This window comes from Pelophylax lessonae (genome assembly GCF_965119305.1).
Source record: "Pelophylax lessonae genome assembly, chromosome: 4".
Lineage (NCBI taxonomy): Eukaryota > Metazoa > Chordata > Amphibia > Anura > Ranidae > Pelophylax > Pelophylax lessonae.
The window spans coordinates 293,878,318-293,903,753 of record NC_138771.1 but is presented as its reverse complement, the minus strand read 5'-3'; the positions used below and the strand labels follow the sequence as shown (position 1 = coordinate 293,903,753).

Genomic DNA, 25,436 nt, shown 5'->3' with positions numbered 1-25,436 from the left:
CTCTTAAGTGGGATCAGACCAATTTGATTGTAGGGTATGTGTGTGTTCTTAAAGATCATGTTAGGCCTCTCAAAGGTTAAAGCGATACTAAACAGAGAAGTGTTAATTAATTCCCATAAATTTCCATACCTTATTCCTGCAGCACTGTTGTGCGGTCACATGATCATTTCCTGTTCTTTGGTATCTGCAGGGAAAGTTCTTTGGGAGGGACTTCTATTACCCTGCTGATGTACGCTCTCTACAGTATGACTTTGAGTCTGGCCAGTCACATGACAAAAAAAAACTGCACGGCTCCTGGTGATTCCCGACCCTTATTACACCTTAACCCAGGTGGTGATCCAGAGACCCTGGAAACACATTTCTTTGTTATGTGTTAGATTTTTCTACCTCTTGATTGTTCAAGACCTTTTCCATATACAGTTGATATTGCATATGTTATTGTCCATTTATGACCTCTGTTCCCTTTTGTTCACAGTCTATGTGACCTTTATCAATAAGAATGATTGAAAAGAAAAAAAAAACTATTTCAGAAGTGCAATTAAAATTTAAAATATAAATATCAAGCTAGTTTATAACTCCAAATAAATGTTTATTGAACATCAAATGTGTATTTTTTGGGCAATAATATAGTATGGGCAGAGTCAGAGATGATTGGGACTAGATTTTGTTTAGACAGCATCTGCATCCAAGTCTATTTTTTTACTTTACAGGTATTTGTAATTATATTAGATACATTTAATACCGATTTATGATAAAGCTAAGATTTTTTTGTGGGTTGCTTAGTGAATGTATTCAATCAGAATACTATATCCCACCCCCATAGTGTTTAGCAATATGAGGATTTGGAGGAGGGAGGGAAGGAAGTGTAATTTACCATTGAGGAAACGCCCACATGTGTGACTCTATTCCCATGCAGGCTGCAAAGATAAGAAAAAGCATTGTGGTTAAGAAGGGCTGTTTAGTGGTATTTTATTGCACCTATTGTCCAGTGGGCATATTCAGGCTTGGTTAATTAAACCCTGGCTACTGAAAATGGATGACACAGTACAGTGTGATACCACTTGTATTCCATATCTTTGACTTTTTACCCCGATCTTATCCTTTGTTTCCACCTTTTGCCTTCAAACAATTAATCATTCATTTTAAAACAGTCTTATTACAGCAAGCATTAGATTACGCCGATTTATCACTCAATACCAAGATTCCTATGCTGGCAAAACTTGAGAATAAAACTTGTAAAAACATGCGCTCTTCTTAGAGCTTAAACCTCTTTTTCAGCAGCTAAGTATAGAGATGCCACCCAACCCACATTTTTAACTTGATTAACCTGTACACACATCATCGCTTCCCAAAATCCCATTATGTTCTATCATCTCTCATTCCTCTTATCCAATACTTCATTTTTTTTTGGTGCAGGGTATAATTATCTTCAATTGAACTGGTATAAGTTTATTTCAGTTAAATGATCAGGTGTGACATGATGTACCCTTCTTGACCTTAAAAGACCTGAACACAAAATTTAAGTAAAATCCAATCCAATGTTAAGTTTTATTTTTCATAAATATCTAAAGTTGGCCATTGTTAATAACTTTAAAGTACAACTTAAGACTCTTGCATGACAGTCTAAGCAAGTCAGAAATCCAATTACTATGCAATGCACAAGTCTCTCAAAGTAAACACGAGAGGCTTCTCCTTCTCCAACTGAGCCAAGTCCTAGATTTGCGTCTCACATGCTTTCTCACATAGACACTGCAGCACACAGTGGGAGTTTTTCAGCAACAGAGTCAGTTCTGCCAATCCAGAAAGCAGAGGGCAGGACTAATTGTGGCCAGGTGCTGATTATCAAAATGCAGGCTTTTGTGACTAAGCAGTGACAGTGCTGATGGCCACGCCACCTTTTTTCCTACCACTGTAGTGCAAGAAGGCACAGCTCACATTACAGTAGCAGTTCTTCTCTGAATTCAGGAGTAGTGCAGCATCATTGCCACACCGTTACAGGAAGCGAAGCTGCTTTTGGTGGACTTCATGGGAATGTTCAACAGGTATTTAGGGAATTCGCAGGGGGACTTTGAGAAAACTGTACATGCTGATGCACTTTTATAATGGTGCTAAAGAATCTCTTTTTTTTAAATGGGAGGTCATAATTCTACTTTATTAATTCTGTTCATGGTCTAGTTTGCAAAAGGTTCCTCCAGCAATGGTGCTTTCTGATATTAATAAGACTACGAACCTAACCCTTGGGTCGGATCCCAAATTGTGGTTGTTAAATATCTTCGATACCCGATCTATGTGCCATTATGCTAAATTTGCTTGTTTGCTACGCTACTTTTTGTGCACGGAGGGAAATTTTCCTTTGTTGGAAAGCTACCATTCCACCATCGGTTACCACCTGGCGCACAGTATTAAATTCTGTTCTTCCACTCTATAAGCTCACCTTTATTAATAGAAACTGTCCAAGAAAATTTGATAAAATATGGTCAGATTAAATAGATGCCTGGGGCTCCATGGGAGAAGCTGGCTCTCCTCCTGGACAGGATGACGAGCCTGATATAATTTTACTATGTTGACTGTGCAACTTACACCCAAATTTAATGGGCCCCTCTTTTTTTCTACTCTCCCACATTGTCCTTTCCCTTGCTTCTCTTATGGGCATACAGGCAGGAATTTGAATGCATAAGTGGCATGCTTTGTCTCTTCTGCATTAAAGTTACTTATCTGCCTGTGCGCTCATGTACAGCGAGCCATGCACAAATTTGGCATTGCCTAATCTGACTTAGCTCCTGGGCATGATGTCATCTCTGTCCAGCAATCAAGAGCTGGAAACCGGCCACCCGAAGATGGCAGTGCGGGGAGCTCAGGGATGCCACATCACTGGAGCCAAAGTGAGTATAGTTCCACTTTAATATTTCCCTACAGACCACAAACATTTTTCTACCAAACCTATTTTATTTTGCTACCTAGAGCATTTATAGTATATTTTATATTCCAGAACAAAACTTTTTTGGGCAGATTTTATCGTATACTTCTCTATGCATGTGGAAGACTTTTTTTTTTTTTAAATTGTAAACCATTCAAACATTGCTCAAGGTCGAGGCATGCAGTGTGACAAAATTCTAAAAACAGCACTATGTATTTCCGATTATAGAAAAACCTTGGTGTGGGCTTTGTAATAATTAACCGTAATTGCATTTTTCAAATAACTGAAATGTTCTGTTCTGCTGACAGATTATGGTCATTTGAAAATAAATAAGCCTTTACTTTGCATTTTTTTCTGTTCATATGTTTCTATATACAAGTTTAGGTCATAGTAAATATTAATAAAAAAAAAAATGATAGTAAATATTAATAAGGCTCGGTTCACATTGGTGCAATGTGGGAAACCCTGCGAATCCACTGCGGGTTCTCGCATCGCGCATGAACCGCTGGGAGTGTCAGTACAAAGTTGACACCCCCAGATGGGTTCGCACATCGCAGTGCGAACTGACAATTCAGACAAGAATCGGATCGCATAGGTGTGAAGACTTATGCGATCCGATTCTGGTGTGGACCAAAAAAAGAATCTTGCACGAGTTTGGTCCGAATGCGATGTGAATTCAGCCATTCAGTATGGTTGAATTGGCATTGCACAGACATCGTATGTGATTTGCACAGCAGTGCGCTGCAAATGACATGCAATGTCTTCCATCGCACCAATTTGAACCGAGCCTTAAACTGATAGCCATTTGAATGTATTTATTTTTATTTTGTCTTTAGTAAAAATAAATAAAAAATCTGATTTGGAAAACATAATTCTGATTCCTAAATAATGCCCAATTGTTAACTTTTGTCACTGCTGATTGCATCTTCTAGTTGTTCTCTATGTTTGTTTCCAATAAACTTAGTGTTACTAAACCCAGGACCCTGCATTCACTATACACTATATTGTCAAAAGTATGAGGGCTCCTGCCTTTACTCATACATGAACTTTAATGGCATCCCAGTCTTAGTCTGTAGGGTTCAATATTGAGTTGGCCCACCCTTTGCAGCTATAACAGCTTCTACTCTTTTGGGAAGGCTGTCCACATGATTTAGTAGTGTGTCTATGAGACCATTCTTCCAGAAGTGCATTTGTGAGGTCAGGCACTGATGTTGGACGAGAAGACCTGGCTGGCAGCCTCCGCTCGAATTCATCCCAAAGGTGTTCTATTGGGTTGAGGTCAGGACTCTGTACAGGCCAGTCAAGTTCCTCCACCCAAACTCGCTCATCCATGTCTTTATGAGCCTTTCTTTTTTGTGCACTGGTGAACAGTCATGTTGCAACAGGAAGGAGCCATCCCCGAACTGTTCCCACAAAGTTGGGAGTATTGTCCAAAATGTCTTGGTATGCTGACGGCTTAAGAGTTCCCTTCACTGTAACTAAGGGGCCAAGCCCAGCCCCTGGAAAAACAACTTTACACCATAATCCCCTCTCCACCAAATGATTTGGACCAGTGCACAAAGCAAGGTTCCGACCGTACCGCTGCTCTTCCTGGAACATTACCAACATCTTTCCACTGCTGGCTGACTGGGATCCTTCATTCAGCGCTGTCACCCATGCCGAGACACCTGTCTGGGACTGAGCACTGGACTTGATGTGTGATGATGTTTGATGAGCCTTTTTATCATTCACTTCTAGTAAGTGTTTTAACCTTTTAAGCAATATAATATCCTGATAATACTGCACCGAGAAGCGCCTTCTGTTTATGCTTTTTCCTACCATGAATTAGAGTGGAGACTGTGAGCCAGGCCTTCTTGTCTAACATCAGTGCCTGACCTCACAAATATGCTTCTGGAAGTATGGTCAAATATTTCCATAGACAAACTCCTAAGCCTTGTGGACAGCCTTCCCAGAAAGAGTTGAAGCTGTTATAGCTGTAAAAGGTGGGCCAACTCAATATTGAACCCTACGGACTAAGACTGGAATCACATTATGTTTATTATGCGTGAAATTTTGACAATATAGTGTATCTGGTCTCCCACAGTACACAGAACATGGAAATGCAATTATTTTAGTAAATATAAACTGCTAAATACCTTTTCTCATCAGCAGTTAGAGCAGTCTTCTATCAGTGTCTGGTTAAAGCTTGTTTTCATTCTCCCCTAATTGTCCTATGAGGCTGCAGGACCCCTGACTCTCTGTCTGAAGAGTGTGCATTGGCCCTGTGCCGATCACATGCACTCTTCCAAGATAAAAAAAACTCTCTAGGAATACACACTAAACTGATGTGTAGCTTGCCCCCAATGCTCTGTTCTATCTGCAGGTTAGAGAAGACAGCATCAAACAGCCTTTTTACACAATGCAGAGGATTAACCCCTTGGATTCCACATTGAGTATAACAAGCATGCTTTACTGCATATACAGGCTGAATTTACTGTTGTGGGTTTAGTAACACTTTAAATCAAAGCTGGTGTTTCAAATTAAGCATAGATTGCAAAACTATATAAGCAGAGGATACCTTTCATGGGAAAAAAAATCAACACAATAAGTAGATAGAGTGATATAAGTAAGGATATTTAGTAAAAAATGGAGCTTGGCAACACTTTCTCCACCTCTAGAGACTCCCTGTTGGTCTCCTGTCATGGTACTAATAGGGAGATGTGGCAAATCTGGACTTTTCAGAAAATGTTCCACCCACAGCTCTTATTTCTGTACAGGCTATGTGCAGCACAGGGACAATGCTACCATTACATTTTTAAGGTAAAATCTGGATTTGCATATGATGATCCATGTTCTTTATGACTATTGACCACTTCTGGACTGGAAGGTTTTTTCCCCTTAATGACGAGGCCATTTTTTGCGATATGCCACTGCGTTACTTTAACTAAAAATTGCGTGGTCGTGCGACGCTGTACCCCCCAAAAAACAATGTATGTCCTTTTTTTCCCCACAAATAGAGCTTTATTTTAGTGGTATTTGATCACCTCTGCGATGTTTATTTTTTGTGCTATAAACAAAAAAACGGGCGACATTTCTAGAAAAAAAAAACAAAAACAATTTTTCACTTTCTGCTATATAAAATTCCCAATAAAAAAAAATGTAAAAATCTAATTTTTTTCATAATTTCTAGGCCAATTTGTATTCTGCTACATATTTTTGGTAAAAAAAATAATCCAGACGTATTTTGATCGGTTTGCTAGGGGAAAGATTTATGTCATATTTATTTATTTATTTTTTACTAGTAATGTTGGCGACCAGCTATTTTTAGGGGATCACTGCGGACAGATTGGACCCCTAACTGACATTTTTGGGGGGACCAGTGACATTACTACAGTAATCAGGGCTAAAAATAACAGCAGACTGCCTTTCTCTCTCCACGGGGAGCGTTCGCGGGTGCCCAGTGGCAATCGTGGCCACCGGCCCCGTGAATCAGTTTCCCCGCTGGGGAATGGGGGCCTGCTGTCAGGATCGCTCCACAGACACAGCGAATTCACGCAGCCGAGCCAGCCTGCCGCATTATATATATGCGGCGGGGGGCCGACAAGCATGTTAGAGAATATATTTTAAAAAATTATAGTGTTGAGCTATCACTTTAAATGGGCAAAACCTCTGAAATAAAACTATTATTTGTCACATTAAGGTTATCAACTGTTATGTTGTTTGTTTACAAGTATGCCAGTGTTTTTTTATAATTCTTTACTGAATATGAATGCTTGGTCAGAAAGATTATATTAATAAATGATGGCTGTGCTTTCCAAAGAGAAGCATGCAAATATGGAATTTCTTGAAAAACCTTTCCATATTTTTCTTCCTGGTTTAGATAGCTATGTTGCTGCTTTTTAAGTGCCAAGACCATGAAGTAATCTGAAATCCTATTAATCTTGCTTCAAGGAGCCTGACAAGTTTAATGGGAAAATCCGATAAGTATCAGTCTGTGAGGATGGGAGTGGACTTTAATGTAAATACTTTTTTCCTGAATAGCCATAATGAAAACATGGCTGCTGAAACCGCTCCTCCGTAAAAAAAACAAATATATCAGGCTTTGCAATTCATGTTTCATACATTCCATGTCATTGAAAACGATGTGTTTTGTTAAGGAAAGAATAGTATGCAGTTTTAGGAAAAATATGCTTAGACTTCTACAGACACTGTCCTATGGTCAGGGAGCAACACACATTCATTACCTGAGTAAGTGTTTTATTATATTACTCTTGATTGGCAGGGCACACGTCTGAAGGATTAGGAGCAACTTCCTATTAGCCAGTCAGGCAGAATTGATAAGAGAGAGGAATCCAGACCATCTGTAAAAGAGACATTAAAGCTAGTCATACAGTGTTGTATTTTTGTTTTTTTTGTGTTCAACCAGCCGGCTGAACAAAAAAAACTGATTCCTCCAGCCACGCAAAAGAGATGGATGGGGGGATCCCCCCCCTGGCCAAGACATTGTATTCTGGCAGCAGGTTTCGCTACTTGCGTAATACACTGATCAGTGGGTGCAGCTGCTGATTGATAAAAGATTTCCAACTCCTCCATTCGATAGAAGTCAATCGTCCTTGCTGAACCAGATACATTTCAATCAGTGTATGGTATAACACTCTAGTCTACATGGTTCCTTCAGATTTGCAAAGCAATTGAACAGTTTAAGGCCCCTTTCACTTCGGGTGGATCTGTGTGGGCAGACGCAGCTTGATCAGCGGGGGGTCAACAGAGCGATCAAGGTGAGCGGATCTTCACTCACTGTGCAGAGAGGGGCCTATCAGAGTTCCGATTTCCTCTATGGGAAGATCGGAGGAAAAACGGACAGCCTGTCCGTTTTCATTCAATCCCATCCGATGCGACCTGCTGGACTGATGGTGAGCGCATCGACATCCGTCTGTTTTCCGTGGATCTTGTCAGAGCGGATGCCAGGCAGGTGTCATTGACACCGCCTCCCCATAGAGGTTGATGGGTGGCCCGATTGGGTCCGCCTGAAAAAGGGACAGGTGGACCTGTTCGGTCTAATCGTGTGAAAGGTGCCTAAGAACAATACCCTGTAATGGTATAGAGAACCAGGCCTTATCCTCCCAATTCCAACTCCCTGCCTAGTAATATTCTATTGTCCTGTTAACATGTAAACCACAAGGAAATAACTTTAAGGTATATAAAAACTCAATAACAGAGATGTAATGTATAGATTTAAAAAATATGCACATTTTGTTTCCTGCAAAAGGTGAATTTAACATTTAACCAGTAAGTTTTCCATATTTTGTCAGTAAAAAAAAAAGAAGTCATCAGGGTTTGGCAGTAATGGTGTGGACAAGCCAGTGGCACTAGGAGATCCGATATACAAGCATATAAATCTGAAAATAAATATTTACTACCATTTTTAAAATGATTATTGTGCAATTGGGGTTGTTAGATGGCTATTCACTTACCGTACTTTAATGGATCTTTAATTTGCAAAGTGACTAATAGTAAAAAAGGTGTTCGTGTCTACTTTGATTACTCAAACATATGTGGGGAAACAAACTTGTTAGCACATGATTGATTAACCTAAAGTAGAACTAAAGGTAAGCCTTCTTTTTTAGTTTTGAATATTGAAGATTTTGAAGATTAGAACACCTGTCAGTTTTTTTGTTTTTTTTAACTTTCCGTATGCCTACCAGTGGGGTTTGCTTTCTCTGTTTGTCCTGTTTACCTTTATTACTGAAAGTGAAATCACAAATTTTGAGTTGTCACCAGAAAGTTAGCAAGTTCTAGTGACCCTGGGGACAGCCAGGGATTCCCTTGATTTGGGGAGATTTCCTCTCACTTCCTGTTTAGACTGTGGGGCAGGACATGAAGGGAAATCTCCTTAATGTAACATAGCTAGAGAACAAAATTGACAGGGGCTTTTTAACTCCCTTACTCTATTCAAAATGGGGAAAAAAAAAGGTTTTCCTTTAGTTGTACTTTAGGTGAATACAGCTTCATCTTATTATGAGGCTCAGCAAACATTTACATTCATAAGTAAACAATCTCCATTTTTCTGGTGCATCAACCCCAATGACTCTAAAGAAGAACAGTTGTCAAATTGTCAACATGAGCAAATTGTTCCCATTTGGAATGGTCCCTGAAAATTAGCAAATATAAGAAAGTTACATATAGGGGTTGGTTTACTAAAACTGGAGACTGCAAAATCTGGTGCAGCTGTGCACAGAATCCAATTGGCTTTCAGGTTTTAGCCCTCGCTCACATTAAACGCGGCTTTGAAATTGTGCAACTTCACCTGAAGTTGCACAAATTCAAAGCTTTTAATCTGACTTGGGGGGGGGGGGGGCTTGAAAAACATCCATGCGGGTTCATGAACAGATGTCTATGGAAGTCGCCCTTGAAGTCGCCAAAAGTAGTGCAGCCCAGTACTTTTGGAAATCGGTGTGGTGCCCCAAAGTCAGCGTCACATAGATTGGTACAGTGCCATTGCCGGCAATAGGCTGCAATTTGACCTGTTAAATCGCATGTCAAATCACGCTGATATGAACGAGGGCTTATTGTCAAATCTTAATTGAACAAGCTGAAGTTAGAAACTGGTTACTATGCACAGCTGCACTCTGAGTGTTCCAGTGTTAGTAAATCCTCCCCCAGAGTGTCTTGATTTTTTTTTTTTTAGCATGGATTTTACAAACATTTCTTCGTTTTATCTTGCAGATTGCTGATTTTGGACTCTCTAATCTCTATCATAAAGACAAATTTCTGCAGACATTTTGTGGAAGTCCACTTTATGCATCGCCAGAGATTGTAAATGGGAGACCGTATCGAGGTCCTGAGGTAAAGTATAGCTGCTTCTTTTTCTGCATTGTAGGTTAAGTGTGTAATGTGGATGGTTTGCTAGCTTGCACTATCTTAGGAACTTTTGTGTCAACATTACTGAAGCACTGGGCTTCTTACATCAGTTGGTGTAAAATGTTTCCAATGATCTACAGGTAAGCTGGGTACACACTATGAGAAAATCTAAATAAAAATTCCGTATGAGACGCGATCGTTTGATTTTCGTATAGTGTGTACACAACTTTCGACATTCGATTCAGACTTTCCATACTAAAATTTCTGAAGGGCCAAACACCAAAATGTTTCTCGTACATGAACAGAACGAACAATTTTGTTTCATGCATTCCATTTTTGTACGAGAAAAAACATACGAAAGACTGCGCATGATCAGAAACAAGGAAGAATAAAAAAAGCCTTTGTCGTAGGAGAATTTTCAGACATTATTTCCTTCCTTGGTTCCAATTTGCTATAAAACATCAAGGAAAACCTGGCGAACTTTCGCCTGATTTTCTTACAGCGTGTACCCACCTGTAGACTGCTGCTGTCACAGAAACAAAATAGTTTCTTTTTGTTTTTTGGAAATATACAGAAAACTCTGAAAATCTGATGTTTATTGTATATTTAGGGATAATAAACTATTTTCAAAAAGCTAATTTGCAATTCACAATTTTCCCTAAGTAATCTTATATTTGTTATCCATCCATCTAAATGTCATCTGTGTTGAGGGGTTTGTGAGGTTAGGTGTTCAATCTGTTCAATCAGTAGCCAGTGCACTCTCTTCGGGGTTTATTTACTAAAGGCAAATCCACTGTGCACTGCACTTCGCTGTAGATCTGAGGGAAAGATCTGAAATGAGGAGAAGCTCTGCTGATTTCTATCATCCAATCATGTGCAAGCAAACATTTTATTTTTTATTTTCCTTGCATGTTCCTCCTCAGATCTACAGTAACTGCAGTTCCAAGTGCACTTGTAGTAGCCTTTAGTAAATAAATTCCAAAGTGTTTGGAAAATGAAAACACCTGCAAAAGAGATGCTTGACAGTGTATGTTATTTATGGCCCATATTATAACATTTAACATAATTCCTGGCACGTAACACATAGCAGACTTTGTTGACCTCTCCGTTTGTTATCAAATTCTCTATGATTATACAGACCGATTGAGAAATCTGTCACCAAGACTATGAATGCTGAGCAGTGTGTTGTCACACTGTGGATCAGCTAGACAGATTGTTGGGTGGCGCTCATCTGTAGTCATAGTATGCATTGGCACAAATTACAAAGTAAGAAAGTGAAAAGGTCCTCAAAATAATTTAATAAAAGGTAATGCTTCTATTTTTGATAGTATCACAAAATAATATACAAACCCAATTCCAAAAAATTTGGGACGCTGTACAAACTGTGAGTAAAAAAGGAATGGACTAATTTACAAATCTCATAAACGTATATTTTATTCACAATATAATATAGATAACAAATCACATGTTGAAAATGAGACATTTTGAAATGTCATGCCAAATATTGGCTCATTTTGGATTTCATGAAAGCTACACATTCCAAAAAAGTTGGGACGGGTAGCAATAAGGGGCTGGAAAAGTTAAATGTACATATAAGGAACAGCTGGAGGACCAATTTGCAACTTATTAGGTCAATTGGCAACATGATTGGGTATAAACAGAGCCTCTCAGAGTGGCAGTGTCTCTCAGAAGTCAAGATGGGCAGAGGATCACCAATTCCCCCAATGCTACGGCGAAAAATAGTGATCAATATCAAAAAGGAGTTTCTCAGAGAAAAATTGCAAAGAGTTTGAAGTTATCATCATCTACAGTGCATAATATCATCCAAAGATTCAGAGAATCTGGAACAATCTCTGTGCATAAGGGTCAAGGCTGGAAAACCATACTGGATGCCCGTGATCTTCGGGCCCTTAGACGGCACTGCATCATATACAGGAATTCTACTGTAATGGAAATCACAACATGGGCTCAGGAATACTTCCAGAAAACATTTTCGGTGAACACAGTGCACCGTTCCAGTCGCCGTTGCAGACTAAAACTCTATAGGCCAAAATAAAAGCCATATCTAAACATGATCCTGAAGCGCAGGCTTTTTCTCTGGGTCAAGGCTCATTTAAAATGGACTGTGGCAAAGTGGAAAACTGTTCTGTGGTCAGACGAATCAAAATGTGAAGTTCTTTTTGGAAAACTGGGACGCCATGTCATCCGGACTAAAGAGGACAAGGACAACCCAAGTTGTTATCAGCGCTCAGTTCAGAAGCCTGCATCTCTGATGGTATGGGGGGTTGCATGAGTGCATGTGGCATGGGCAGCTTACACATCTGGAAAGGCACCATCAATGCTGAAAGGTATATCCAAGTTCTAGAACAACATATGCTCCCATCCAAATGTCGTCTTTCAGGGAAGACCTTGCATTGTCATGTTCCAACATGACAATGCCAGACCACATACTGCATCAATTACAACATCACAGCTGCGTAGAAGGATCCAGGTAATGAAATGGCCAGCCTGCAGTCCAGATCTTTCACCCATAGAAAACATTTGGCGCATCATAAAGAGGAAGATGCGACAAAGAAGACCTAAGACAGTTGAGCAACTAGAAGCCTGTATTAGACAAGAATGGGACAACATTCCTATTCCTAAACTTGAGCAACTTGTCTCCTCAGTCCCCAGACGTTTGCAGACTGTTATAAAAAGAAGAGGGGGTGCCACACAGTGGTAAACATCGCCTTGTCCCAACTTTTTTGAGATGTGTTGATGCCATGAAATTTAAAATCAACGTATTTTTCCCTTAAAATAATACATTTTCTCAGTTTAAACATTTGATATGTCATTTATGTCGTATTCTGAATAAAATATTGAAATTTGAACTTCCACATCATTGCTTTCTGTTTTTATTCACAATTTGTACAGTGTCCCAACTTTTTTGGAATCGGGTTTGTATATTTATTAAGACTCTAGGGAAGTGTGATACAATACAGAAGAATATTAAATAATGACAACGTGGACAGTTAAATAGCATGTGAAATTGAATGTTTATAAATGTTTCTAGACTGTGTTATTGGGAATCAACACACTTTTCAGTTTTTATATATAGATTTAAAACTGATCTGCTGTAAATGGAAAAAAAAAGAAAATATCCCCCATACAGCTATATTTCCTATGTTTTGTCTCTTTAAAAACTTTGCATGCACAGAAAATTACCTGTTGATCTTACCAGATGTCCACAACACACTCTGCTGCACTGAAATCCCAAGCAGTTTTAGCAGACCTGACTATGTTCTGCCCCAATGGACTACAGTACGCCCCCCCCCCCCCCCCCGTTGGAAAGTGTTCTGTAATACAGCAGGTAATAACTACACTGGGCTGCTTGGGATTTCAGTGTGGTAATGGCACTGTGTTGTTAGCTCGAAACTTTCAAGCAGATTAAAAGGTATTTCTCGGTACTTATGTTTTTAAAGGGATAGAACACGGGAAAATGCGCATGTATTGCAGACATGTATTGAATATTTTTGTATTTAGAGTGTAACATGTTGTTATGTATCAACCCCCTCACACCCCGCTGTCACATTTGAAATCAGAGCAGCTGTGTGGGCCTCTCCCTGCACAGCCGGGTCATTCATTCACAGCGATCTGTTTTCAATAGACTACAATTGCACCAATTAGTACCCTGGTAGTCCATTGACATTTCTTGCATCTCAGTAACAGACATCCCATAGAGAGATATGAGCAGAGAGCTGTAGGAAGTGTCTGCAGGAGTCTGACAGTGCACTTGCGATCCACCGTTCAAGGGTTTAGTGCTTTGCAGGTTCCTGTGAAAAAAAAGAATAACAAATGCGCATTTCTTTTACCTGCAAAAACATATGGATATATATATATATATATATATATATATATATATATATATATTTTTTTTTTAAACAAAGGTGAACATGGCCTTTTATCTGACAAAATCCGGCTATACAAAAGGAACAGACAGGGTTGTCTTTTTCCCCTCTACTATTTATTCTCTCAGTAGAACACCTCTCTAGATATTTAACCAATGTAGTGTCTTGGCATGGTATTCCAGTAGGTAACTAATTACAAACAGTACTTTTCGCAGACGACGTCTTTTATCTTCACATCCCATAATGTCTGACATACATACCATAATGCAATTATTCAATCACTTCCAGTTATTTTTGGGCCTCTGGTTAAATTTTAGTGAAAATTAAATATTTCCCCCTAAACACCTTCCAGTCATGTCAATGGTCCTCCGCTTCCCCCTTTCCAGTGGCTTAAACCCAATACACATGGGCCGAGTGTCGGGCAGCATCGACCTGTTTAATAGAAACCGGCCTGTGTACACTGCATTTGATACAACAGAAGCCGGCTGTTTGGCCAGCTTCTTTCGAAGAGGCTTGACCGGAAAAAGTCTGCCGATCGCCTCTCCATCAGCGCTCTCAGCCAATGGCTGAGAGAGCTGACCAGAGTGTTCTGGCTCGGGGGCTGTACCCCTGACAGAACACAATAGAACAGCAGGGGAGATCGCTGTACGAACGTCAGATAGTTAGTACAGTGGCTTTTTCTGAGCCGTCAGGTTCTTTTTCCTTCAGATCTGCTGTGTTGAGCGAAAAAAAAAAAAAAAATACTAGTGTGTACTAAACTTAAGGGACACATTAAGCTCCTCCATAGAGTTTGTGTTCTATTTTTCTCTGTTAAGGACAATCATCAGCAAGCCACATGTCCACTATGTGGCTCCTATAGGCCTTCTCTCACCCAGAATATATCTAACTTCAGGGACCAGATGGCCAGTTTCATCTTTGTGGTCATTGAATGCTCCATCTCAAAGGATTCCCTGGTAATGTAATTTAGATATGGCTCCCAGCAGCTCAGCCCACTTTAAACTGACCTAAGACACTCTCCCGTCACTCGCAATAGATTCATAAGTCTGTTGGTTGCACGCAGAACCATACTCAAATAATAGACTTCCTCTAATGTGCCAACTTACTTGGACATCAAAACATAAAACCCTACTTTAGTGAGAGAAACTCGATATGGAAATATTTCATTCTATCTCTCTTTAATGGCTCACAAATAAACAGGAAACGCTCATTGACCTCACTCTACCTAACTTGGAAAAAGACGCGCTAATGTCTTTCTTCAGATTCACAGAAAAATCCCCTGCCACTACATTGACATGCTAATAACTAAAGGGCCATACACACTATAAGATTTTCTGAAGACTTTTTCCTTCAGATTTACCTTTTCTATGTAGTGCAAGGGCCTGCCAGATTGCATACAAATTGAAAGTGTTTAGGTTTGACCTCATATTATATGGTTTTGGTAAATCTAAAGGAAAAGGTCTTCAGAAAATTTTATAGTGTGTATGGTCTTTTTCCCAACTTGCTCACCTGGTATTACCTCCAGGCCATTTAGGCAGTAAATCCACAAAAGGCAGCAAGTAATCCCTCGGAGTCCTTGATTTGGCAGTAATCCACAAAGGCAGCTATACGTCCATGAGGATCTACAGGTTCCAGACACCAGTGGAAACCTCAACTGGGCTCCCAAAGGGGGTAATCACTCTGGCAGAGTAACCTCTACATTTCGGCAGTCTTTCCCCAACAGCTACAACAACCATCTAGGGCATTTAGTGAGCCTTGTTTTTATGGTATGACCCACAGGGGGCGGTAACCTTGCTAAAAAAAAAAAGCAGGAAAATGTTAAAACTTCCTGTTCAGTTACCACCAGCTCAACAGGTGAACGTGAGGACACAGTACAACATTTAAGCCCAGTACACATTATACATTTTTTTTTCATTCAACACAGCGGGCAGAGCGAAAAAAAACAGGGAGATTGCTGTATTAACACAGGGGATGTTGGTTCAGCGATCTTCCCCACTGAGCCTTTGTGTTCTGACAGGCACTTACCCTAGCTAGAAAACACTGATCAGCATTCGCAGCCATTGGCCGGATGCTGCTTTTCCAGCATGTCTCTTCGACAAAAGTTGGTCGTTGACTGGCTTCTGCCGGACAGGGTACACACTGACCGAATGTTGGATGGTTTCTGTGGAACCAAATTATATTCAGCCTGTGTGTACCCAGTCTAGGGCATTGTAACAATTTGCACCTGGATGGCCTAATTAACTGAATGGCATAAACACAGCAAGAGAAAACTGCTAACTCTTTAGAATGCTTGGAAGCACCTGCATACATATTTGCCTATGTGAATTTTTTATGTCTAATTATTTCCATCACTGATCCAACATGTACTTGTGGCCCTTATATATTTAATTATTATATAAAACTAAAACAGTACTTAGAAAAAAGAAAGGGAGAAAAAAAGGGGGATGAGGTCTTAAAGAATTTACGATTTGATTAACTGGGCTTCCTGAATTCGGAATTCTACATACAGTTTAAAAAGATATATTTATATTTAACACACATGTTATACTTACCTGCTTTGTGTGGTTTTGCACAGAGCAGCGCTGATCCTCTTCTTCTCGGATCCCCTCCCAACTCTCCTGGCTCCTCCCTCCTGCTGAGTGCCCCACAGCAAGCAGCTTGCTATGGGGGACACCTGAGCAGGCTCGCTCTTGAGCCTCTGCATGAAGTTAAAAAAAACTTGAGCCTTTACAACCACTTTAAGATTGCATGAATTTGGATTATTTCATTTGAAACGTAAAAGGTTTAAAATTATTTTAATTTAGATGAACACATGCCTGTACAGCAAACCTGATTTTATCAGCTTTGCTGGAAGTCGTTTTAATAATAAGTGATCCTCAACAATAAGTTAACTACAATCCAAACAAAAATGACTGCATAAAATAAAATATGCCCTCCTCAAGGTCTGTTACACACAGTACCTCCATTGGTAGGTATTCTTTGTTAACACCTTCCAGCTTGTTTGAGGCTGGTTCAAGGCTTGTCATCTCTAATGCACTTTCTTCATCTTTAAACACGGGGCTCCACCAGAGTGAGAAAAACAGAGAAAATTACCAGTGAGCTGAGTTTCTGACTTTAGCTCTGTACAGACAGACATTGTTCTCTACGCACTGACTTATCCTTAGCTCAGTGCAAGCACTTGAGAAAGAATGATAAACACTGAACTGGCCCTGGGCAGTGAATGGAAGACTTGACTAACAATTGAGTAACTTGAGGCAATAGACTTTGTTTATGCAAAAGCTAATGCAGAGTGGAGGAATTTATTTTTTATGTATGCTTATCCATTGTGCTGTTGAGTATTCTACCACAGTTATGGCAAAGTCAGTAATGGAACAAAAAAAAAAAAATGACTGGACAATTTTCTAATTGATGGTATACATAGGTATGCTTACTAAAATATAGATGTATTGTGAATTGTAATGCAGGAATTTAGGACAACATTCTGTATGCAGTAACCCCCCCCCCCCCCCCCTTATTTAAGCAAAATTGGCTACAGGTGTTCAAGAAGTTTTGCTTTGCAATCTCCTGGACCGAAACTGCAGGTGTTTTTGAAATGTTAAACTTAATAGACTTGTTCCTTTTTCCAGCCTAGTTACTAATTAACTATAAGCCTAATGTGTTTAGCTTCAACAGCTCCAGGCTACTTAAGTGTAAGCAAAGGGCTATAAACAGCTGAAATGCATGTTTTGTGTATTGTCTTGCCTGCCTAAATTTTGCAATTTTTTTAAGTCAGCTTTCTAATCCAGACACCTTTGCCTGATACTATACATGTGGGATTGATTTACTAAGGGAGTACAGAGCAATTTCACTTTGCAAATGGAATTTTCACTTACCTTAGTACATAAGTAAAGCTTAGTAAAAATTCATTTTGTATATCTTACCCTATCAAGTTCAAGGAAAACGGGGGAAAAATTGATTTTTGCTTAACCGGATTGAACGATGGAAGTCAGCACAACTTGAACTAATTTGCTTTTAGCAATAGAGTAAATTTTCACTTTGCAAAGTGCATAGTAGCAAGTGGGCATGTTTACCTCCTTTAGTAAATCAGTCTTAATGTCATGACCACTTATTTTTTTATATTGTAATCAAATAAATAGCTTGCTCAAGACTGTGATTTGGATAAGGAAGAAACAGTAGCTCACTGATAATGTGATCTCAGTGCTCTCTTCTCCATTTGGCAAACTCCAGTTGTTGGATCACCACACTGTACAAAACCGTAAAGTCTGATTGGCTTACAGTGAAGTCTCTTCCATTCCAAGTCTGAATACTGATATACTGGGCAGTACAGGAGCGTAGTTCGAAGAGAGATTTAGCTACTGTAAACAAATTAACTTTTTTAGAATGAATGCTGAAAATTAAACTGGATTAAAGGGCACCCTCTAACTCTGCCTGGAATTCACACACACATAAAATACACCACATAGTGCAGTTATATAACATTAAAAAATAATACAATTTGACTTTAAAATGCAAATTGTATAGGTACCTTTATTTTTATTTCAGGCTTGTCAACACACAGAGGGAATGGCAGCACTCCAAGTCAGTCTGTTGCAGTACACATTTAATTGACATAAGGACAGAACAAGCAGGGGCACAAGCCTATTATTGTGCTATTACTCCTTCTTGTTCCATTCAGCAGGCTGGGCTGTATTTTTATCAGTGTTCTTGACAAACTGTGCTGCTGCAGTGGAGGTAATGAATCTGTCTGTTCTGCCTGGCTTGCTTGGTCACAAAACGAGGTGTACAGAAATAAAAGTCCCTTGTCCTTTTGGCAGTATATTTTTCAAGCATGGTTGATCGGAGGCTCAGCTTTAAAATATACACCGATCAGTCATAACGTTCTGACTGCTGACAGGTTAAAGTAGAACTGTAGTCAAAACGACCCCTGTAAGGTTTTTTTTTTTTTTTTTGCCATGTTTATCTTCACTTCCTGTCCTATAACCAAAACAGGAAGTGAGAGGAAATCCCAGCAAATTAAAGGAATAGCTTGGGGACCCCCAGGTCAACAGAACTAGTGTTCTCATTGGAAGATTTCCTTCTGTTACTTTTCTGGGGACAACCCTAAATTTTGGGATTTTATTTTACTTTCGCATTCAATGATAATGGTAAACATGACAAATAGAGAGGGTGAATCTCCCTAATGGGGGCACTGACCGCAATAGAAACTGACAAGCATTTTAATCCCTCTCCACTTTATTCAAAACCAAAAACAAGAATCTTGCCTTTAGTTATACTTTAAGTGAATAAGATGGATCATTTTGTTACAATGGCACCTGAAAGTGGGTGGGAAATATGAAGTAGCAAGTGAGCATGTTGTGCCTGAAGTTAAAGTTTTAAAAACAGAAAAAGTAGCAAGTGTGAGGATTTCAGCCAATTTGACAAGAGCCAAATTGTGATGGTCAGAGCAACTTCAAAACTGCAGCCTTTGTCAGATGTTCCTGGTCTGCAGTGGACAGGACCTATCAGAAGTGGGCCAAGGAAGGAAAATCAGTGACTGGGTCATGGATGGCCAAGACTCATTGATGCACGTGGGGAGTGAAGGCTGGCCTTTGTAGACCTGTCCAATAGAAGAGCTACTGTAGCTCAAATTGCTGAAAAAGTTAAAGAGGAAGTAAACCCTCCTCAGGAAGTTGTACCTATAGGTAAGCCTATATTAAGGCTTACCTATAGGTACTGTAAATATCTCCTAAACATGTACCGTTTAGGAGATATTTACCTTTAATGCAGCCAGTGACGTCACTGGCGCATGCGCTCTGAAGGAACGGCAGATCGTGCCGTTCCTTCAGAGCCCCGTGCCGTGACCGTCGGCTCCCGCGCGCGTGCGCGGGAGTGACGTCACCGCGGCTCCGGCCAATCAGATGGCCGGATGCCGCGATCCCGGAAGACGGGCGACTATACATGTCGCCCGTCATACAGGTAAGCGGTCGGCACGGCGGGGGCTCGTTCTAAGGTAAGTATTTCATAATGAGCTAGTATGTGATGCATACTAGCTCATTATGGGTTTCTCTTTCAGGTTGTAAAGAAGACAAAAAAAAAATTTCTTGGTGTACAACCTCTTTAATGTTTGTTCCGATAGAAAGGTGTCAGAACACACAGTGCATCGCAGTTTGTTGCGTATGGGACTGAATAGCTGCCATAGAACAAGACAAGGCAGATTCAGCCCATGCTGACCCGTGCCCAGAGCCAAAAGGGCCTACAATGGGTACGTGAGCAATAAAACTAGACCATGGAGCAATGGAAGAAGGTGGCCTGGTCTGATGAATCAGATGGCCAGGTGCTTGTACGTCGCTTACCTGGGGAAGAAATGGACCAGGATGCCCTATGGGTAAAAGGCAAGCTGGTGAAGGCTTAAAAAAATCTACTATTGACTTCTTGGTGCCTGATAACACAGCATACTTTCAGAGGTTCTGTAGAGTTCATGCCTTGATGGGTCAGGGCTGTTTTGGTGGCAAAAGGGGGACCTACTCAATATTTGGTCATAATGTTATGGTTGATTATTATATGTTCTAAGCTAAAAAAAATTTGTTTTATGCCAATTGCAATACATGGTATTATATCCATGAAATATGTTATTTTCTGTGTTACAGGTTGACAGCTGGGCACTCGGTGTACTTTTGTATACTCTGGTTTATGGAACAATGCCATTTGATGGTTTTGATCACAAAAATCTAATTAGGCAAATAAGCAGTGGAGAATACAAAGAACCAACACAACCATCAGGTAATAATAAGGCAAGAACTATATACTTACAGTATGTACAAACAAAAAGCCATCTTTTTTACTATTCCTCTAGTAGATTTTTATTTTGAACACCCTGGAAAATGAGAAATGGCTGAGTTCAGGTATAGTGTGCATATTTTTGAGGGTGATTATAAATAAATGCCTGAGATTTATTTACGCACATTTATTATTCCAATGTTAAGTGGTATTCTCATGTTAGGGCAAGTACCCAGGGGTGCCTGCACATATCCTGTAGCTTCACTGTATCAATGATAAACATCAGTTGGAGTTGGCTGTGTTCAGGGGAATGCATTGTTCAGGCCCAGGTAACCGCATTTCCACAGGGAAGTAGGTGTTAGGTTACCTTTTGGGTTTTGTCAAACACATTCATAGAGCAGATATAAGAGCACAGTCATCTGTTCCATAGTAAATTAGAAAAATTATTACCAATTTCATGCCATAAAAACAGTATTATAACTTAAAGAAAAACACTCGATAGAACATAGTCCAGAGCTTTGTAGTCAAATCTGACCTCCTGCTCAAGGACACATAAATCACAGTTTAAGATTTCAGGGAGTGTGAGTGAGCTGGCCAAACTGTGCCTGTCAGCTGAACAATATGTTTTACCACGTATTTGCCTATAATCAATAATCCCTGAACATATATGACATGTCCCTATCACGATTTTCTGTCAACACTACCTTTACATATGCACCATCCACTGTTCAGAAGCAAATTGTCCTTAAGCGGAGTTCCACCCTGAAAATATTTTTTTCCACCGTCCGCTTGCTTTAATTAACCTGAAAAAGAATTGGATAATTTACATTTTTTTTTGTTTCACTTACCTTCTTTTTAAAGAAAATATACTTACCTTACTTCCTCTTCCTCCCTCTGTGAACGGAAAGCCCGCGCCATCACTTCCTCCTTGCATTGACTCCTGGGAGAGGAACGTCATCGATCCCAGGAGTCAATGCGCCTGCACCAGCCCTGCTTGTCACTTCCGGTGCATGCGCGTCATTCCCTGCTGAACAGCTTCTGGGCATGCCTAGAAGCTGTGCAGGGATGACGCGCCTGCACCGGAAGTGACAAGCAGGGCATTCTGGGGCTCTGACATCACCGAAGAGGACACCAAAGAGGACGCTCCGGCTTCAGCTGCCCACACCTGAGATGACAGCGCTGGACAAGACGTTTTCAAGGTAAGTATTTCTTTTAAAAGGTAAGTGAAACAGGGGACAGTGCAGAGGCTATTGTTGCTTAAATGCACTAGCCCTGACTGTTCTGGGGGTATTTTTATCTAAAAAAATTTTTCTAGGGGGGAACTCCGCTTTATGACTGTCGAAACTCTATAATTATGGTATATGATGAGCAGCACGTTGTCCATTACTGCAGTCTGTCACACTGTCACAGCTTCTTTTCCATATCTACCAGCTGCTTTTCAGTAGCGCAATATACCTATCACTGCTGCAAACACATTTAATGTCCACTACTCAGGAGTCCATTGCCACATTCAATGTTGTCTGTCACCACTGTTTATGAATGTATACTATCCACTGCTAAGCAACACAATATTCCTATCATTGTTGTCATTGCTTCATATACATATTTAGTATCTGCTGCTTAGTAATGCAGTGTCCTGGTTTCTTTTTCCATCAGCACTTCCTATACATTTCTAACACATGCAGCTCAGTCACTGCTGATAACACTCCCTATACACGTATAAAAAGCACTTCTCAGTAGCACATTGATTGTCCTGGTCACTGCTGTCTGATACCACTACTGACCGTATGTACAATCTGCTGTCTAGCATATCGATGTCACTGCTACCAGCACTGCCTATGCAAAGATAACCTCTAAAACAATCATATTACACTTAAAAAAAAAAAAAAAAAAGGCCATAAAACCTGACACTTAAATCTTGAAACATAAATGCTTCCTCTCTTTTTGTGATACTTACTTCAAGAAAATTACTATCTCTGACAAAAAAAATAAAAAGTCCATAAATCTATTTAGTTTGTAGATGCTATAACTTTTGCGCAAACTAATCAATACACTCATTTTGGGATTTTTTTTTTACCAAAACTATGTAGCAGAATACAAATTGGCCTAAACTGATAAATAAATTAGATTTGTTTAGTTTCTTTTATTGGATTTGTTTTATAGCAGAATGTAATATTGTTTTTTTTTTTTTTCAAAATTGTTGGTCTTTTTTTGTTTATGATCAAATACCACCAAAAGAAAGCTCTATTTGTGGTAAAAAAAAGGATATCAATTTCATTTAGGTACAACGTCGCACGACTGCATAATTGTCAGTTAAAGCAACGCAGTGCCGAATCCCAAAAAATGGCCTGGTCATTAAGGGGGTAAAACCTTCTGGAGCTGAAGTGGTTAATAGATCTCCGGCTACATTAACAAACATTGAACCTTATTCCTCTCTAATTTACAACAATGCATCTGCACTGTACTGGCCACATTAGTGGAATGATGGAAACTCCCCTTCTTATCCCCCCTCCTTTTCCCCTAATGTGACAGCCCCCCCCCCCTTTTCTATATCACTAAAACATCAGATTCTTTTAGGATTTCCAATCCTGTCTAAAGCTGCCCATAAGCGAATTGAAATTTAGCCGATTCAGCAGAGACCAGCCATATTTTGATCCATCTACGGGCACGCTAGTTGCGCTGAAGTTGAACTATTGATCGTCTTCAGTACTACCAGTGTGTTGGGATTTTTCTTTTCACTGGGAAACCTCCCACTGACAGAATAGGGCTGCAGGAGGGATTCCCCCATCAATACTAAATGTTGATGGGGGAACTGAGCATTATATTTTTTCTTCAACCTATGGTATAATATTTGTCCCGCCTTACTTTTGCTATTAGGTCAGCAAAACAAAAAAGCCATTAACAAACAGTGTTTGCTTATTTGATAACCTGTCATATTTATATGTTCCTAAAATGTGTTTCAGATGCTCGAGGACTAATCAGATGGATGTTGATGGTTAATCCTGAGCGTCGAGCAAACATCGAAGATATTGCAAACCACTGGTGGGTTAACTGGAGCTACAAAAGTAGTGTATGTGACTGTGATGTCTTGAAGGACTCAGAATCTCCATTGCTTGCCAGATTCATCAACTGGCATCACCGTTCATCCAGCCGGCAGCTTGAGGCTGAAAACAAAAGCAAGTGCCTTTCAAAGCCATCTGAAGTATCACTCGAGCGGCAGAGATCTCTGAAGAAATCCAAGAAGGGAAATGACATTACACAGTCTTTGCAGGATGGCTCTGAAGAGACCACCATATCAAAGCGACCTAAAAGCATCCTGAAGAAAAGAAGCAATAGTGAGCATCGGTGCCATAGTGCTGGTTTTATTGAGGGAGTTATTAGTCCTGTATTGTCGCCTACCTACAAAACTGAAAGTGATAAAGGGATCATTGATGCCTGTCCTAAGAATGCCAGGGAAGTAGGCAATCCACATATATGCGGTTCAAAGCAGTCTACAGCTATGCCAAAGAAAGGCATTTTAAAAAAGACTCAGCAAAGGGAGTCTGGCTACTATTCTTCACCAGAGAGGAGTGAATCTTCTGAACTATTGGATAATGATGAAACAGAAAGCGGGGAAACATCTCAAGTCACCAGTGAGACTAAACGAACTGTTTCTCACAGCCTTTCATGTAGACGGAAAGGCATTTTAAAGCACAGTAGTAAATATTCAAATAGCAGTCCAGATTCACCAATGGCTATCACCACAGAATCACTGGAATCAATGGAACAAGGACTTCTGCCTGGGGAAGGATTGTCTCGAAGCTATAGTCGTCCGTCCAGTGTTCTTTGTGATGACAGCATCCTCTCAAATGACTCATTTGATTTGCTTGAATTGACAGGTGGCAGGCCAAATCGACAGAGAATACGTAGTTGTGTATCAGCTGAAAATGTCCTTTTTGTTAAGGATTTTGAGAGACTTCAAAAAAGTCCTCGTCCACAGAACCTGAAACGTTTCCGTAATCGTTTTGCTGACAGCAGTTTTTCTTTGTTAACAGATATGGATGATGTTACTCAGGTTTACAAAAAAGCTTTGGAGATTTGCAACAAGCTCAATTAGAAAAGCAAAGTTCTTTAATCCATTACTTTGCTGACAGTGTAAAGTCTAGAAAAAAAATGCACCATGGTTAAAACATGGCAACTGCACTTCTCTTCTTTCTTTACAATCAAACTACTTGGAAAACTGAATTTTGAATGCCTTTTATAAGAGTCATTTTATACTGTGGGAGCATAAAATCTTTTGTGCTAGAAAAAAAAACACCCAAATATAATTATTATTTTTTATTTTAATAGGTACATTTTATTAGGGTGGAATTTATAAAATTAAGGGTAATTGTTTTCAGCATTTTTACTTGAAATATCATTTTTTAGCTTTTTAAACTATTTTTTTTTTTTTACGTATTTTATTTGTTCAATCTCTGGTAGAAATTTTGTTAACTGGATAGAGTTTATCAGGTAGAAAAGTAATTGCACATATTTTATTAATTATTAACTAATTTAAAAGTATAATATTAATATCTTTGTTTTCCTATGAGAACAAACTGCCATAAATGGCAAGCCTTTTATATATTTATTATTAAAATATCCAATTTTGTTGCCATGGTCACTATTAACTTAACGTTTAAGTCTAGCCAAACCTTTTATTTTTATTTTTTTTAAGCGTGGAAGAAGGGCTAGAACTGTTGAAATTACATAAAATGTTCCCAAGAACATAGACTGAAAAAAAAAAAAAAAACCTTTTTAGAGGTAAAGGAAATGGCTGGAGTCTTGTCCTGGGACAGGAAGTAAGGGGAATTCTCTCCACACTTCAAAAAACTGAAAAAAAAAATAAAAATTGGCTAGACTACTATTTTAATCTATTTTCATGTTAAATGGTAAACCTTCAGTATATTCTTTTGAAGCTGTCCATGTGTTGGAGAAATAAACCTTTTGCACAGGTTCATAAATCTGTCAATGACAGAATGCTGTTTTTCCAGCAGGAAAGTGATTCAAGAGAAACAATT

The 25,436-nt window shown here is 39.5% G+C and overlaps 1 protein-coding gene across 1 annotated transcript in view; it reads left to right on the top strand.

The window, feature by feature from the left end:
• Positions 1-24,978, top strand: part of NUAK1 (NUAK family kinase 1) — a 144,136-nt gene extending 119,158 nt beyond the window's left edge. The window contains exons 5-7 of the mRNA XM_082255437.1: positions 9,623-9,742; positions 20,268-20,400; positions 23,361-24,978. Coding sequence (XP_082111563.1) covers positions 9,623-9,742; positions 20,268-20,400; positions 23,361-24,493 — 1,386 coding nt within the window. The 3' untranslated portion in view covers positions 24,494-24,978. The remainder of the gene's footprint in view (positions 1-9,622; positions 9,743-20,267; positions 20,401-23,360) is intronic.
• The last annotated feature ends 458 nt before the right edge of the window (positions 24,979-25,436 follow it).